Below are 16,457 nucleotides of genomic sequence, written 5' to 3' on the forward strand. Positions count from 1 at the left end.
GTGCGTATATATTTAGGGTAGTTAGCTCTTCTTGTTGCATTGATCCCTTTGCCATTATGTAATGCCCTTCTTTGTCTTTTTTGATCTTTGTTGGTTTCAAGTCTGTGTTATCAGAGACTAGGATTGCAATCCTTGCTTTTTGTTTTTTTTTGTTTTGTTTTGTTTTGTTTTTGCTTTCCATTTGCTTGGTAAATATTCCTCCATCCCTTTATTTTGAGCCTATGTGTGTCTTTGCGTGTGAGATGGTCTCCTGAATACAGCACATCAGTGGGTCTTGACTCTATCCAATGTGCCAGTCTGTGTCTTTTAACTGGGGCATTTAGCCTATTTACATTTAAGGTTAATATTGTTATGTGTGAATTTGATCCTGTCATTATGATGCCAGCTGGTTCTTTTGCCCGTTGGTTGAGGTAGTTTCTTTATAGTGTTGATGGTCTTTACAGTTTGGTATGTTTTTGCAGTGGCTGGTACTGGTTTTTCCTTTCCATATTTAGTGCTTCCTTCAGGAGCTCTTGTAAAGCAGGCCTGGTGGTGACAAACAGCATTTGCTTGTCTGGAAAGGATTTTATTTCTCCTTTGCTTATGAAGCTTAGTTTGGCTGGATATGAAATTCTGGGTTGAAAATTCTTTTCTTTAAGAATGTTGAATATTGGCCCCCACTCTCTCTTGGCTTGTCGGGTTTCTGCTAAGAGATCTGCTGTTAGTCTGATGGGCTTCCCTCTGTGGGCAACCCGACCTTTCTCTCTGGCTGTCCTTAACATTGTTTCCTTCATTTCAGCCTTGGTGAATCTGACAATTATGTGTCTTGGGGTTGCTCTTCTCGAGGAGTATCTTTGTGGTGTTCTCTGTATTTCCTGAATTTGAGTGTTGTCCTGTCTTGCTAGGTTGCGGAAGTTCTCCTGGATAATATCCTGAAGAGTGTTTTCCAACTTGGTTCCATTCTTTCCGTCACTTTCAGGTTCACCAATCAAACATAGGTTTGGTCTTTTCACATAGTCCCATATTTCTTGGAGGCTTTGTTTGTTCCTTTTCATTTTTTCCCCCTCTAATCTTGTCCTCATGCTTTATTTCATTAAGTTGATCTTCAATCTCTGATATCCTTTCTTCTGCTTGATTAATTTGGCTATTGATACTTGTATATGCTTCATGAAGTTCTTGTGCTGTGTTTTTCAGGTCCATCAGGTCATTTATGTTCTTCTCAAAACTGGTAATTCTAGTTAGCAATTCCTCTAACCTTTTTTCAAGGTTCTTAGCTTCCTTGCATTGGGTTAGAACATGCTCTTTGAGCTCGGAGGAGTTTGTTATAACACACTTTCTGAAGCTGACGTCTGTCAATTAGTCAAACTCATTTTCTATCCAGTTTTGTTCCCTTGCTGGTGAGGACTTATGATCCTTTAAAGGAGAAGAGGTGTTCTGGTTTTTGGAATTTTCAGCCTCTTTGCTTTGCACTGGTTTTTCCCTCATCTTCGTGAATTTATCTACCTTTGGTCTTTGATGTTGGTGACCTTCAGATGGCGTTTCTGTGTGGACATCCTTTTTGTTGATGTTGATGCTATTCTTTTCTATTTGTTAGTTTTCCTTCTAACAGTCAGGCCTCTCTGATGCAGGTCTACTGGAGTTTGCTGGAGGTCCACTCCAGACCCTGTTTGCCTGGGTATCACCAGCAGAGGCTGCAGAACAGCAAAGATTGCTGCCTGTTCCTTCCTCTGGAAGCTTCATCCCATAGGGGCACCTGCCAGATGCCAGCTGGAGTTCTCCTGTATGAGGTGTCTATAGACCCCTGCTGGGAAGTGTCTCCCAAATCAGGAAGCATGGGGGTCAGGGACCCACTTGAGAAGGCAGTCTGTCCCTTAGCAGAGCTCGAGTGCTGTGCTGGGAGATATGCTGCTCTCTTCAGAGTCAGCAGGCAGGAATGTTTAAGTCTGCTGAAGCTGTGCCCACAACCGCCCCTTCCCCCAAGTGCTCTATTCCAGGGAAATGGGAGTTTTATCTATAAGCTCCTGACTGGGGCTGCTGCCTTTCGTTCAGAGATGCCCTACCAAGAGAGGAGGAATCTAGAGAGGGAGTCTGGCTAGAGTGGCTTTGTTGAGCTACGGTGGGCTCCACCCAGTTTGAACTTCCTGGCAGCTTTGTTTATACTGTGAGGGGAAAACCACCTACCCAAGCCTCAGTAATGGTGGACGCCTCTCCCCACATCAAGCTCAAGCATTCCAGATCGACTTCAGACTGCTGTGCTGCCAGCGAGAATTTCAAGCCAGTGGATCTTAACTTGCCGGGCTCCTTTGGGGCGGGATCCACTGAACTAGACCACTTGTCTCCCTGGCTTTAGCCCCCTTTCCAGGGGAGCGAATGGTTCTGTCTCACTGGTGTTCCAGGAGCCACTGGAGTATGAAAAAAAACTCCTGCAGCTAGCTCAGTGCCTGCCCAAATGGCCGCCCAGTTTTGTGCTTGAAACCCAGGGCTCTGGTGGTGTAGGCACCCAAGAGAATCTCCTGGTCTGTGGGTTGTGAAGACCATGGGAAAAGCATAGTATCTGGGCTGGAATGCACTATTCCTCGTGGCTTCCCTTGGCTAAGGGAGGGAGTTCCTCAACTCCTTGCACTTCCCGGGTGACCCTACTTCTGCTTGCCCTCCATGGGCTGCACCCACTCTCTAACCAGTCCCAGTGAGATGAACTGGGTACCTCAGTTGGAAATGCAGAAATCACCTGCCTTCTACATTCATCTCGCTGGGAGCTGCAGACTGGAGCTGTTCCTATTCAGCCATCTTGCCAGCCACCTCTGGACAGCTTTAAATAAAGTGTATTATTTAAGCTCTTGTTTATCTTCATGATCAACAACTATTTATTTAGTTATGATGTGAAATTTTATATGACTGAGGAATGATGATAGTTTCTTTCAAGTGGGAGACAGGCTTCACAAAATAATGATCAAAGGATGAATTAATATCAGGTGGGGAGGTTTTGGTAAGATGTAGGCATTTAAGCAGAAGTGTAAACATAATAAATGTTCAAGAAACAACATCTCTTTTAATGTGCCAACTGCTGGAAGGCGGGCTTCGGTTTTAGGAAATAGCTGAGAGGTGAAGTCTGGCCAAAACAGAGGAAGAGAAAAAAAGCAAAAACAAACAAAAAAAAAAACCAGACTTTTATTGAGCATTTACTATGTGCCAATCACTATCCCAAGTACTTTAGGTATGTTGCCTCATTTAATCCTCACAAAAACTCTAAGATAAAACAGACACTTTGAGAGGCTACTAAGCTCATATTAGCAGTCAGGATTTAAATCTCATTTTGTCAGATTTCGAAGTCTAAGCTGTTAACCCTTGCTTTACGTCACTTTGGGGAGTCCTGGACCTTAACTGTGAAAATTCATTGATGCTATATGAGAAGAACCCTGTATCAGGAGTGCCGGAGTCCCAGAGTAATCTCTCCCACCGTTTTCTACCATCAGTAAGGAAAACCCAGCTCTTTCAGAGGCAAGATGAGCCTGCTAATGAAGGCTCTGAAATGACTCATTCCCTTTGTGGCATCCGTCCCCAGCTGGCATTTGCATAAATCACATCAGCACAGTTGAATACTTAAATCAGCAGAAATCTGGAAACCCTGAGACCTAGTAGCCGTCTCACTAGGGAACAGTCATGTCATCTCATAAATATGGCTACAGGGAGAAGGGACGGTGGGGGGATGGCCTTCAGCTGGCCAGGAACTTGCCTACTCTCAGTGAACCTTCTCAGCAATCCTATGAGGCAGGTAGTGATCTCCACTAAATCAGACTCAGAAAGGTTAAATAATCTGGCCAAAGTATGAAATGATGGAGTGAGAGTATGGAGTCAGGGTTCAAACCCAGGCCTGTCTTCTTCTTTCCACTAGTTTTAAAACTGCTGTCCTGAATAGACTGAGGCATCCCTCAATAGCCTGACAACTGGGTGGTACTGTGCATCCTTAGTTTTCTCTGTCCCATGAAAAACATAGATGTGAAGAGAGAAGGCACTACCATTCAAATCCCCTCTCATTAGTGTTTTCCCTTCCCTGATTATCCTAGGGCCCTTGCAATTAAAAAAAAAAAAAGAAAATAAAAGACTCCTTCTGATAACAACAATGCATTTCAAAAAATCCTTTGTGAAAGCCAAAGAAACCAATGACAGTTCCATATGTAGGAAAAAAAAGACCATCCACCAATTTCATTAAGACCAACATCGAGCTTATTAAAACATAAGGCTTGTCATTAGCTTATTCTGTTTGAGATCTTGCCAATCGATTCATTTTTATTTTTCTTGTTGCAGGCAAACATATTAGGGACCGTCTAAGCAAAAATTTATAGTAGTTATAGAACAATACAAGGGGTTCTTTGCTATTGAGTGGTTATAGTCCAGTAAATTTAGAAATAAAGGGAAATTCCACATGGGAAACCCTGCTGATAGTTTAATGCTGTGTTGGAGATGGAGTTGTTTTCTATTTAGGTACTAAGAGGCCCCTCAGTGCCAGGAAGTGCAATGGTATGTTCAGTCCACAGCCCAGGTTTGACTCTCCAACCTCTGGATCCCTGCTGAGTCTAGCAATAGATAATTTTTTGAAGCAGGAAAAAATTTATTGGCCACAAATTACTACCCTGTTCATTTGCTAAGTCTACTGCTGACACACCACATCAGAGCCATCCCCCATCAATACAGGCCTCAATGTCTTATTCCCTAGGTTGGCATCAACAGACTGAAATAATCTTTAATCTCAGAGTCCCAGGACTACAAAACTAATTTTTATCTCTTTGGTTCTTTAATGTAAAAGTTCAAGACGGAAGGAAAATTCTGCTCTTTGGGAGTGGCCATGTGTTGTGGTTCTTTTGACCATCTGGTTTTCACAACCAACTTTAAAACATTCTTTACACAGTCCGACGCTTCAAAATTCTGTAAAACATTAACTATTTAACTACGATCTATGTAGTTCAATCTCTAAGATGTCAGCTGTGGAGTACAAGTCTTACAGTGGAATTGATATATAAAGAAGCTCAAAACTTGATCATCTCTAGTCAATAAATGCAAACAATTCCTCCTTTTTGTTCATTGTATTAGAACCCCGTTTTTCACTTTGATTCTCTGCACAGCAATGGATAAAGTTACCTTGTCTCTGAAAAAGAACAGCAAGCTAAGATTTGTTTGATTTCATTCCTTTGTTGATTCCATGAAGGGATCATTGCGTGAAGTTGTCATCTCAGTGCCTATGACAGTGCCTGGTATATTGTAGCTACTCAATAAATATGTGTTACTGGAATGAGTAAATATCAATTATTATCAAACACATAACACTGATTAATAAAAAAAAGTTAGTCTAGCTTTGAGGATAATCTCTTACTTAAAATGGGGGAAAAAATAAATTGTGCCAGCAAAGTAAAGAAGAATGGATGAATGAATGATTTGTAGTGCTTGGATACTTAACCAGGAGATAGGACTGGTCTAATCTGTGGACTGGAAACCTTCCCATGGGTCACTCATAGGGAAGGACTTTACCAGCTTATTTATCCATTGGTTATATAACCCTTACATAGGTTCTGGATTTCATGCAAAAACTCTATAGTACTAAACTAGATCCAAAAATTGATCCAGAGGTCCCTGAGGGAAATTAGGGGGATCAAAGATTACTTCCATTTGTTGTGGCTTAGTTTAACTGAGCCTGGACCATAAACAGGGTATGAATGGGGGACTTACCTGTGTAGATACTCAATAAGGGTCTGTTTCACGAATGAGTGAATGAATGAATGAATGAATGGGATTAGCCAATCTCTTTCTGTCCTTGCCCACTTCAAGTCATCTAACTGGCTGGATCACCAGCAAACAAGACAGGGAACAAGAGCTAAATGAGTTCACATGTCTTTCCCACCCCCAAGCCCTGATAAAGCAAGCAGGCTTCAAAGCTCTGGTATGGTGTAGGAAGACAAGTTGAAAGGAAATGAAAAACAAAAAGGCAAAAAAAGATGAGTAATATTATCTCACACACACACGGAGAGAGGGCATTGCTTGTCCTCTAGATTAGGGAATCTAATTTTGGTTGCCAGAACAGAAACACGTCCATCTTCACACCTGCAGTCCTTCCCCAGGTATGATGGCCTCTGGCGATTCCAATTTAAGACCAAAAGTGCTAGTTGAACTTTTATGGTGGGTGTTTGAATGGAATGAGCCTACTGTGCCCCCAAGTTCCATGACGCAGTGTCTGAAATAGCTGAGCAATTGCCTCCATTCCATAATCCTCACAGAAAACATTTGCATATTTTTGCGTGTGGGCACCGAGGCTCGGTCCCAGCAGTCGGCCCCTGTTGGGTTTGGGGTAGGCGGGAGTGACAATCCCCGGCTTGTGCGCGGGGGATGAGGGAGCTCCTACTCACCCTCTTCCTGTTTTTCTTTGAATGCTCTCCTCAGGTTGGGTGGGCTCGAAACACTTTCAAAAATTTTCCACCGTTCTGCTGTTTCCTCAGCTGTTCTGTCTCTCCTGTGTGGAGAGAAGTCAGAAGAAGTGTGGGTGGAGGAGGGAAAACTGAGAGAAATATAGTACAGGGATTAGCTGTGTGGGCTGCAGCGAGAGAAGCCGTGTATTGAATGACAAATCTGTGAGAGTCAATATGCCAGAAAGTAGCTGGGAGTGAGTCTCCTGCTCCCTGGCCCTGGCTGAGGCTATGGGCTGGGGAGACCCTCCCGGGGCCATCTTCCAGGGCAAGCATTTCCAGGGAGTTGGGCTCAGGGTGCTGAGCCTGTGAGCTCATATTCCTCCTTCTTCCAGGTTTTGGGGCCCCACCTGGTGGAGCAGGAACAGAATTGCCTGTCATATGTGGGTGTTTTCAGCTGGGGACACCCACTGCTCTGTCTGTAGAATACGGACAAATAAGGGTAAGTTTCCTAATGAACTTAGTGCAGAGTGAGGAATCGCAGCATTTTTCTTTTCTTTCAATCTTTCTTCCTAGGCCTTCAGATGGAAAGGTGATGACTGACCAGTGGTCAACAGCAAGAGATTGGAGCTTCCTTGCACCCTGTGGCTAAAGGAGGCAGTCATTCCTGCTCCTTCTTCCCAGGGTGATAGGAGGGTGACTGACATGATTGGGCCAAAATTCTCATTGAGTAATTGAAAGCTAGTCGCCAATCTGTATGTGAAATTGTTTTCCTGACCCAGTTGTCATATCCCTCTGTAGGGAGCCTTTGGGAGAGGGAGTTTTGCGAAGATGATTGTCCATCGCACCCAGTATCTTGGCATTTGGCTTTTCCTAAATGAAATCTTTTTCCCAAGTGACCCTTATTTGACTTTGATCATTTAAATTCCCATACACCTCCTAGTTGTACAGTAAAACCTCAGTCAATGGAAACCCAGTCAGTTCCTTCACTTCTAACTTAGGCCTGTCAATTTCCAAAAGAATTCAGGTTGTCCACAATGAAGGACCCAGACATAGTAGAACCAGTAAAACAATCCTGTGAGAACAAGAGCCAAATAATGCAGGACTGAGGAGAATGAAAGTGAAGAACTGAACCTCCACAGAACACAAAATTTAAATCTGAACTTACTGGCAGTTAAAGAGAAAACAGGAGAGAGGGGGAGACAGCAAGAGGAAAAAAGAGATTATATAACTCAACTGTTTTTTTAAAAGGAAGCACATTTCACTAAGAGAGACAATTATATTTCTTGACATTCAGCTCTAAGATGAATCTTTCATGTAGATCTTTATATAAAGGCTATTGAACAAGATAATAGTGATTGTCTTTAAGAGCAGTTTTACAAAAGCTACAAAAACGTTCTCTATATAACCATTATTTTAAACAGGATCTGAAAGCATAATGTGAAGTCACCATTCTAGGCAGGCAGTTTTATGAGGATCTCAAGGAATTCTTTGCCTGTGTGGCTGTGGAGGGGTAAAGGAGGGCCTAGAGAATCCAGAGGAATGCATGTTACTAAGCTCCTGGGATTCTCTGCCTGGAATGTAAATGATACCATTCAGCCTTTGGAGAGTAACTAGAGAGAAAACAAAAATCTAGAATCTTTCTGTTGGGACCTTTGCTTATGCTGATTTTGCAAGAATGTCTAATTATAGAAAAGCCTAAGCCCCATGGCTGTTAGCATTCAGCCCCCATGTTACTTTTCTACACGGTTGTGAACTAAGAGTGATGTTAGTTCACACCTGTAATCTCAGCACTTGGGGAGTCTGAGGTGGGAGGATCGCTTGAGGCCAAGAAGTTCAAGACCAGCCTGACCATTCAGCCCCCATGTTATTTTCCACACTATTATGAACTAAGAGTAAGACACTTACCATCGAGTCTCATAATATCATCATTTATCAAAAGAAAAATCATTCTGTTCAAAATTATTTACCAACTTTTTTAAAAGGAAAATCTTCTCAATCCTGATTTAACCAAGTGTTTCACCTTAAACAAAAAGTTCCATATTTACAGTTAGTTAAGATTTTATAAGTAGCTTCAAACAGCCATGGCTATTCAGTTAGTTTTTTATATTTAGTGTTGCTCATGTTCTCAAGTAGTTTTTTTTTTTTTCCTTCCCACCCCTTCTTACCCCACATTATCTTATGATTATCTTTCCCAACCTTAATGGTCATAAAAATCAACTGGGATGCTTACTAAACACTTAGATTCGAAGGCCCCTCTTAAGATTCCGATTCAGAAGGTCTGATATGCCCAGGCAGGCTTGGGGAACACTGCCTTACTAGCTGGTCTTTCAGGGCCCAGCCATGTACTCTTCACAGTTCATACGACGTGGTGTTGACTGACTGCCTGAGTGTTAGTGCTGCCAATGTGAATGTCAGTAAGAGCCAACTGTGTTTTTAAAAAACAATAGCTACTTAGCCATCTGTGGTACACTGCAGTGACGACACTAACTGTTGGCTGCTCCTAGGAATCATGGCACTGGATTCCTCCATACTGTTTGTACACAGGCTGCCCCGCTCCCCTGAGGAGAAAGCATGCTTAGATCCAGGGGTTGGACCTGGTGGTGCAGAGAACAACCACACCCTGTAATTGTCAACCCCTGAAGTTATCTTAAGCACATACATACGCCTTTCCTTTTTTTCTATCCCACACAAATTGCTGAATTATCGAATTCCTGGAGAGGCTACTTTACAGTGTTCAAACTAATGTCCCCTTTGAGATTGTGCAAACAAATTCAACCAACTCCTGAACTTCTGAACGGGTAATATAGCTCTTAAAAGTAAAATATTTAATTAAATTTGGATAGAGAATATGTACTTATGGTACAAATTAAAAAGATATAAAAGAGAACACAGTGGAAATTAAGTCTTCTTTCTACCTATCCTTTATCTACCCAATTCTCCTCCCCAGAAGCAATTACTGTTACCTGATTCATATTGATCCTTCCAGATAGTCTGTGGACATACAAACATCTATAGTTTTTCAACAAATGGTAGCATACTATATATGTTTCACCACTTTGCTTTTCTTGATTAAAAATATTCCTTGGTAAGCATCCCATATCAATACATATGAAACTACTTTAATTAGAAAAAACAATTTTAGGCCAGGTGTGATGGCTCATGTCTGTAATCCCAGCACTTTGGGAGGCCGAGGTGAGTGGATCGCCTGAGGTCAGGAGTTCGAGACCAGCCTGGCCAACGTGGTGAAACCCCATCTCTGCTAAAAAAAAATATAAAAATTAGCTGAGCGTGGTGGCAGGCAGCTGTAATCCCAGCTACTTGGGAGGCTGAGGCAGGAGAATTGCTTGAATTCAGGAGGCGGAGGTTTCAGTGAGCCAAGCTTGTGCCATTGCACTCCAGCCTGGGTGACAAGAGTGACATTGCATCTTAAAAAATAAATAAAAATAAAAATTTAAAAAAGTTTTATTGTATTAAGAATATAATTTAGGCCAGGCACAGTGGCTCACGCCTGTAATTCCAGCACTTTGGGAGGCCGAGGCAGGTGGATCATGAGGTCAGAAGTTCAAGACCAGCCTGGCCAAGATGGTGAAACCCCGTCTCTACTAAAAATACAAAAATTAGCCAGTCGCAGTGGTAGGCGCCTATTTTCCCAGCTGCTCGGGAGGCTGAGGCAGGAGAATCACTTGAACCTGGGTGGGGAATGCAATGAGCCGAGATCATGCCACTGGACTCCAGCCTGGGTGACAGAGTAACACGCCATCTCAAAAAAAAAAAAAGAAAAAAAGAAAAAAGAAAAAAAAGAATATAATTTAACTTATTTACCAATTGAGAGGCATTGAAGTTGTTTCTATTCTCTTGCCATCACAAACAATGCTGCAGTAAACAACCCTGTGCATATATCATTTCATATATGTGCAAATATATTTGTAAATTAAATTATTAGAAGTAGAATAACTGGTTAAAAAGTGTGTACATTATGAGTTTTGATAGATATTACTGAACTGTCTCTACAGAGGTTTTAGTTGTTTATTTGACTCCGACTAGCAGTGTATAAGAGTGCTTAGTTCTTCCTACCCTTGCCTAAACATGGGATGATAAAGCTTTTGATCTTCTGACAATTCGTAGAAAATGAAATCTTATTTTAGTTTAACTGCATTTCTTTTATTAGGTTGAACATCTTTTCATATGGTTCAGAGCCATGTACAGTACTTCCTTTTCTATAAACTGTTCATTTCCTAGCAATTTTTTTTCTCTTGGATTGTGGTATTTTTTCTTTTTGATTTGTAGAAGCTCTGTTTTTTGTTTTTTTTTTTTTTTTGTTTTTTTTTAACGAAGTTAGCTTTCCTATTAAGATACAAGTTTCTAATCTTTAAAAAATTTTTACTGTGCATATTTTTTATAATAATTGAGTTGAATTTATCAATGTCTTTTGAAAATAGCTTTTAACTTGGGTAGCATATTTTAAAATGCCCCCCTGCCCCTCTCTCTGTCTCTCTCTTTCTGTGTGTGTGTGTGAGTGTATGTTTATTCACTCATGTTTTTTGTAATAGCCAATACAGTAATTTCATTTTTAAAACTAGGTATTTTATCATCTGGAATTTATCTCAGTAGATTGTGTGAAGTAGGAAATTGTACTTTTTTTTTTTTTTATTTTAGTATGGCTATCTAGCTGTCCCAACAGGAAAACCCATCATTTTCCCTTCTGATCTGAAATACTTCCATTATTATACACTCAAGAGACTGTATGTTTGAGTCTATTCCTGACCTTTATAATCTGTCTATTGATCCATCTATTTATGCCCCAGGACCATACTGGTTATATTATTATAGCTTTATAATTTAGAATTCCTGGTAGATTAGGTTGTCCCTTCCTGACTTTTTTTTCTACTTTCTAGTTTATATTTTATATGATCTTTAGAATCAGGATGCGTAGCTTCCTCCATCAGCCTGCTCCTGATGATGTGTTATTTTTAGAGATCATGTTAAATTTATAGAATAACTTAGGGGGAATTGAAATTTTTATGATGTTGCATTTTCCTATCCAAGAACTGATAAGCCTTTCCTTTCACTCAAGTCTTTTTTTGTGTTTCCCTCAGTAGCATCTTAAAAAAATGTTCTTTATATGGATCTTATATCTTTATATATTTTTATGTCTGTCACTATTCTAAATAAGATTTTTCATTTTATCTCCTATCTAGTTGTTATTTGTATATAAAGGCTTTTGATTTCTTGTATCAGTTTTATATCTAGCCATCCTACTGAATTCTCTTATTATGTGAGTTTTTCAGCTGATTTTCTTGGGTTCTCTAGATAAACGGTCCCATCATCTGCAAATCGTAGTAATTTTACCTCCTACCTCCCAATGTGTTTAACCTCATGTTTCTCTCTGACTTAATGGGAATGCTTTTAATATCCCCCTTAACCATTATGTTCCCAGTTATTTTTTACTTCGTAAAAATCCTTTTCAATTCCTACCATAAATGATTCTCACCCCATTGTCCATCTTAGTCATGGCAAACTTTCCAGAATAAAAGGGCCCAAGCTAGAGAGGCTATCCTCACAGGCATCAGCTGCTGAGGGCTTCCACTCATTTGCCTCTGAAACAACAGAGAAAGAGACCGTCTCTCATTCACAGGGTAGCCCAAGGCCTTCTGAGGAGACAGCGAGTCTCCTCTAAGTCATTTCTCTCTGCTTTGCAGCAGTGGAGCTACTAAGGGCGAGATGAGCAGGTTGAGAGGCCTCTGAAGCCTGCTGGGCACAATGCTCTGTGATAAGTTTCAGCTCCACTCGAGCTTATCATCCACCAGCAATCAACTTCATGGCTGCTGCTCAGAGGCACTAGATGCTGCGCTGCTCACTGCCCTCGTGTCTCTGGGACCTCCACACATAAAGCCATCTCTTTCCATTACACTATGGCACTTGTAGGGAGGAGCCCACGATTAGGGCCCAAAATGAGACCATTTGAGTCAAATTTCTAATTGTCTTTCAAATTTTATTATTGGCTGTAGACTTCCAATCATAGTCACGTCAGTCATGTTATTTACTGGTATAAAATCCCTAAGCACCAACAAACTATCGTGGCTTCATTTGCTGTCTGATCACTCACCTTAGTTTGGGTATTCTGTGAAATTGAATTCTACTGCAAACTATGCAATGCTTGTTATAAGTCATATGGACTTAGTTGCAATTATGACAGATTTTTGTTTCTAAAATTAAAAAAATCATAATCTCTGGAAGAGTGCTACTCTTTAGATCTCAAATTCCAGAATTTTTGAAGTTTTCGTTAGGCTAAAACTCAGGGACAGCTGACATGAAGACTTTGGTGACATCTGAGTGGAGTCAGAATAAGCAGACAAGGAAACGAACCGTTTGTTCTAACCTTTTTTGCTTTGTTCTTGGTGCTTGAGCATAAGATGGCAACTTGTAAACAACAAAACACCACCACATTTCGTATTACTTTTGTTTGCATGCCTGCTGCTTTTACTTCACAGATTCAGTGAGGACATTGTGCACATTTGTCAAATCTGCCTGACCTGTTTCGTGCACTGAAAGCAGGACGGATCCCATATTTTGACTTCAATACCATGTGAACCTTTGTTCTTTAAATGAGCAATGAGACAGAGCATGCAGTTGACTATATATGTGGAATTTTCTCTTTGACAGACTTCATCATCTTAAGGGCAAACACTTAACTAAAAAAGAGTATCCTTGCTGTTTAACAACTGTGTTGTTATAAAATGAAGCCAGTGTGTTCTCTTTGTCTCTAAAGCTAAAATATCCCCACCAATCCTTGTCACTTTCCCCCTTCCCACTCCCGCCTCCTCAACAAGCCCTCAGAATAACAGGCAGAGACAGGGCCTGGGCACATGATAAGTGATCGATACGTATTTATTTAGGGAGCGAATGAAGTCTGAAATTTAGTTCAGGCTAAGTATGCTTAGTGAGACAATAATTTTGTTACTAATCATAATTAATGTTCATTTAAAACACTTCTTCAGTCATCGATTCCAGTAAGATAAGCAATACATCTACCTCAAAATAATATTCTAGATGTTAGTCAGAAATTACATTCTCAATCATAGGACATGGTTTTCCATTAATTACTGAAGCCTAATTAGTTGTCAGTGGACATGGGGCTCAATGTCATTGATCCAGTCTGAGTGTATCTAAGGACAGTCCTCTCCTGAGGGCCTGGTTGGGTGATCAGTTCTAAAATAACAACCAATATGATTTGAGGAATTTGCACTGACCTTTTCTGGACACGGGCACTAAACAGCAGTTACACAAGCAGGTCCAGAGTGCTTCCCTTGCCCCTGCCTTCTGAGGAGCACAACGTGAGTTTTGTCCTTTTAGACATGGAGTCGGGGTGGGGTGGTTATTCTGTACAAATGTTTTGCTTTTAAGAAGTTTGAAATTTGTTTTCTGGGTCAAGAACACTTTTTCTTTTTTCTAGTTCTCCATGTTATTCTCTAAGACAGGTATTAGGAAGTGAAAGAAGTCAGCAAAAGTAGAAATAACCTGGAAAAAAATTCATCTGTGGAACAGTGACCACTCTTTGATTCTGGTGCTTTTGTGGTATATTCATTAATAACAAAAAAAAAAAAAAAAAAAAAAAAAAAAAAAAAAACACAAACCAAGACAAAAAACTCTGCCCTTCTGAGAATGAACATGAAGGCTATTGTAGTATTATATTCATTGACACTTATATCTCCTGGGAGCAGGACTCTTGCTCTCCAGCACCCAAGTTAGGAACTTTCGTTAGCGAGGAATCTAACTTGTAACTCTAAGGACTCTCCAAATGGAAGTTTAAAGAAAGAGCCCTGCTTGCTTTTTTTTTTTTTCTTAATTCATGCTCTAGGCTATGATATCAAACAGATTAAAGAGAATGGGAAAGAAGCACAAAACTATTCTAGCTTGTTGGCAGATTCAGAGAGCTCCATCTTCAAATCCAGCAAGTCCATTTGTATTAAGTGGTGAGGCTGTTACAGTGTACTTGCCAAGCCCACTGCCAATTAGACACCACTATCAGCATTTTCTTTTAAGTTAAATAGGCAGTTTAGGAATAGCAACTTTGAGGATTTTTTTTTTTTCAATGAGAATTCTCTTTTCTTGCCAAGACCGAGTTTGCTTTAAAAGATTTGGTCTTCTAGCTGGGCATGGTGGCTCACGCCTGTAATCCCAGCACTTTGGGAGGCTGAGGCGGGTGGATCNAGAGAATGGGAAAGAAGCACAAAACTATTCTAGCTTGTTGGCAGATTCAGAGAGCTCCATCTTCAAATCCAGCAAGTCCATTTGTATTAAGTGGTGAGGCTGTTACAGTGTACTTGCCAAGCCCACTGCCAATTAGACACCACTATCAGCATTTTTCTTTTAAGTTAAATAGGCAGTTTAGGAATAGCAACTTTGAGGATTTTTTTTTTTTCAATGAGAATTCTCTTTTCTTGCCAAGACCGAGTTTGCTTTAAAAGATTTGGTCTTCTAGCTGGGCATGGTGGCTCACGCCTGTAATCCCAGCACTTTGGGAGGCTGAGGCGGGTGGATCATGAGGTCATGAGATCGAGACCATCCTGGCTAACATGGTGAAACTCTGTCACTACTAAAAATACAAAAAATTAGCCGGGCATGGTGGCAGGCGCCTGTAGTCCCAGCTACTCGGGAGGCTGAGGCAGGAGAATGGCGTGAACCCGGGAGGCGGAGCTTGCAGTGAGCTGAGATCATGCTGCTGCACTCCAGCCTGGTCGACAGAGCGAGACTCCGTCTCAAAAAAAAAAAAAAAAAAGATTTCGTTTTCCTTAAAGATCTTCAGTTTCTATTAACTTTGATGGCTTCAGCATGATGATCATGTACAAAATCATCGTAGACTGGTTTAATATCATCTTAATCCAAAAGTGCCCTCTGGCCAAAAATTGATAAAGAAAATGCTATATTCTTGGCGATTCACTAACCACAATAGTAGTCTGTTTTCTGAATTTTTTTAAGTGTCTGGTTCTGTTCCAAAGAGCGTTCTGGAAAGCACATAATAGAAATTATTTGATAAAGTAATCTTAGTGGACAATGGCCATTTTGTAGGATCTGGCTTGCTAATCCAGTGGTCATAAAAGGGGAAGAAAATAAGTTATTTGTTGTTAATAAAAGATGTTCATTCACTACCAAATTGAAATAGGAATCATTTAGCACGTGGCATTATATTTAAAATTATTATTTTCCTCTTGTATTTAGATCTTTCTCTGGAATCAAAGGACTCCAGCTGAAAGTTAACCTCCAACCCAATGATAACTACTTTTTCTACGTGCGAGCCATCAATGCATTTGGGACAAGTGAACAGAGTGAAGCTGCTCTCATCTCCACCAGAGGTACTTTCTCCTTTGCACACAGTGAGCTATTTCCAAGCGATTCCTTCCTTTCTACCCCTCAGAGAAGATGTCCTAGAGGGCAACTTTATAAACTCCCAACCTACTGTCAGTGGTAGGTTTTTGTCATGAGGACCCAAGGTTGGTCAAAGGTCAAGATATTTCTTTTGTTTTTCTGCTTTACAGGTTCTCAACCTTGGCTACCTATTAGCAATCAGCCAGGGTGCTTAAAAAATACTGTTTCCCTGCCTCCACTCCTCCACTCCACTCCTGAAGATCCTGATTTAATTGATCTGGAGATGGGCTTAAACATTTATGTTTTTAGAAATCTCTCTAGATGATTTTTTTTTTTTTTGAGACAGTCTCAATCTGTCACCCAGGCTGGAGTGAAGTGGCATGATCTTGGCTCACTGCAACCTCTGTCTTCTGAGTTAAGTGATTCTCATGCCTCAGCCTCTCGAGTAACTGGGATTTGGCATGTCCACCATGCCTGGCTAATTTTTGTATTGTTTTAGTAGAGATGGGTTTTTGCCATGTTGGCCAGGCTAGTCTCAAACTCGTGACCTCAGGTGATCCGCCCGCCTCAGCCTCCTGAAGTGCTGGGATTACAGGTGTGAGCCACCACGCCTGGCCTCTCCAGATGATTTTTATTGGACTCACAATGTGTTATAATTTGTGGGTATGGTGTGTGTATATGTGTGGTAGATTGGGGATATTCTTTGAACTCTGTGAA

General features: G+C 40.9%; 1 protein-coding gene across 1 annotated transcript in view; it reads left to right on the top strand.

Annotated features, from left to right (window-relative positions):
• Positions 1 to 16,457, top strand: part of CMYA5 (cardiomyopathy associated 5) — a 114,662-nt gene that overhangs the window by 88,817 nt on the left and 9,388 nt on the right. Inside the window, exon 10 of the mRNA XM_017870909.1 lies at positions 15,594 to 15,727. Coding sequence (XP_017726398.1) covers positions 15,594 to 15,727 — 134 coding nt within the window. The remainder of the gene's footprint in view (positions 1 to 15,593; positions 15,728 to 16,457) is intronic.

The sequence above is a fragment of the Rhinopithecus bieti genome, unplaced genomic scaffold, assembly GCF_001698545.2.
Source record: "Rhinopithecus bieti isolate Rb0 unplaced genomic scaffold, ASM169854v2 scaffold_5216, whole genome shotgun sequence".
NCBI lineage: Eukaryota > Metazoa > Chordata > Mammalia > Primates > Cercopithecidae > Rhinopithecus > Rhinopithecus bieti.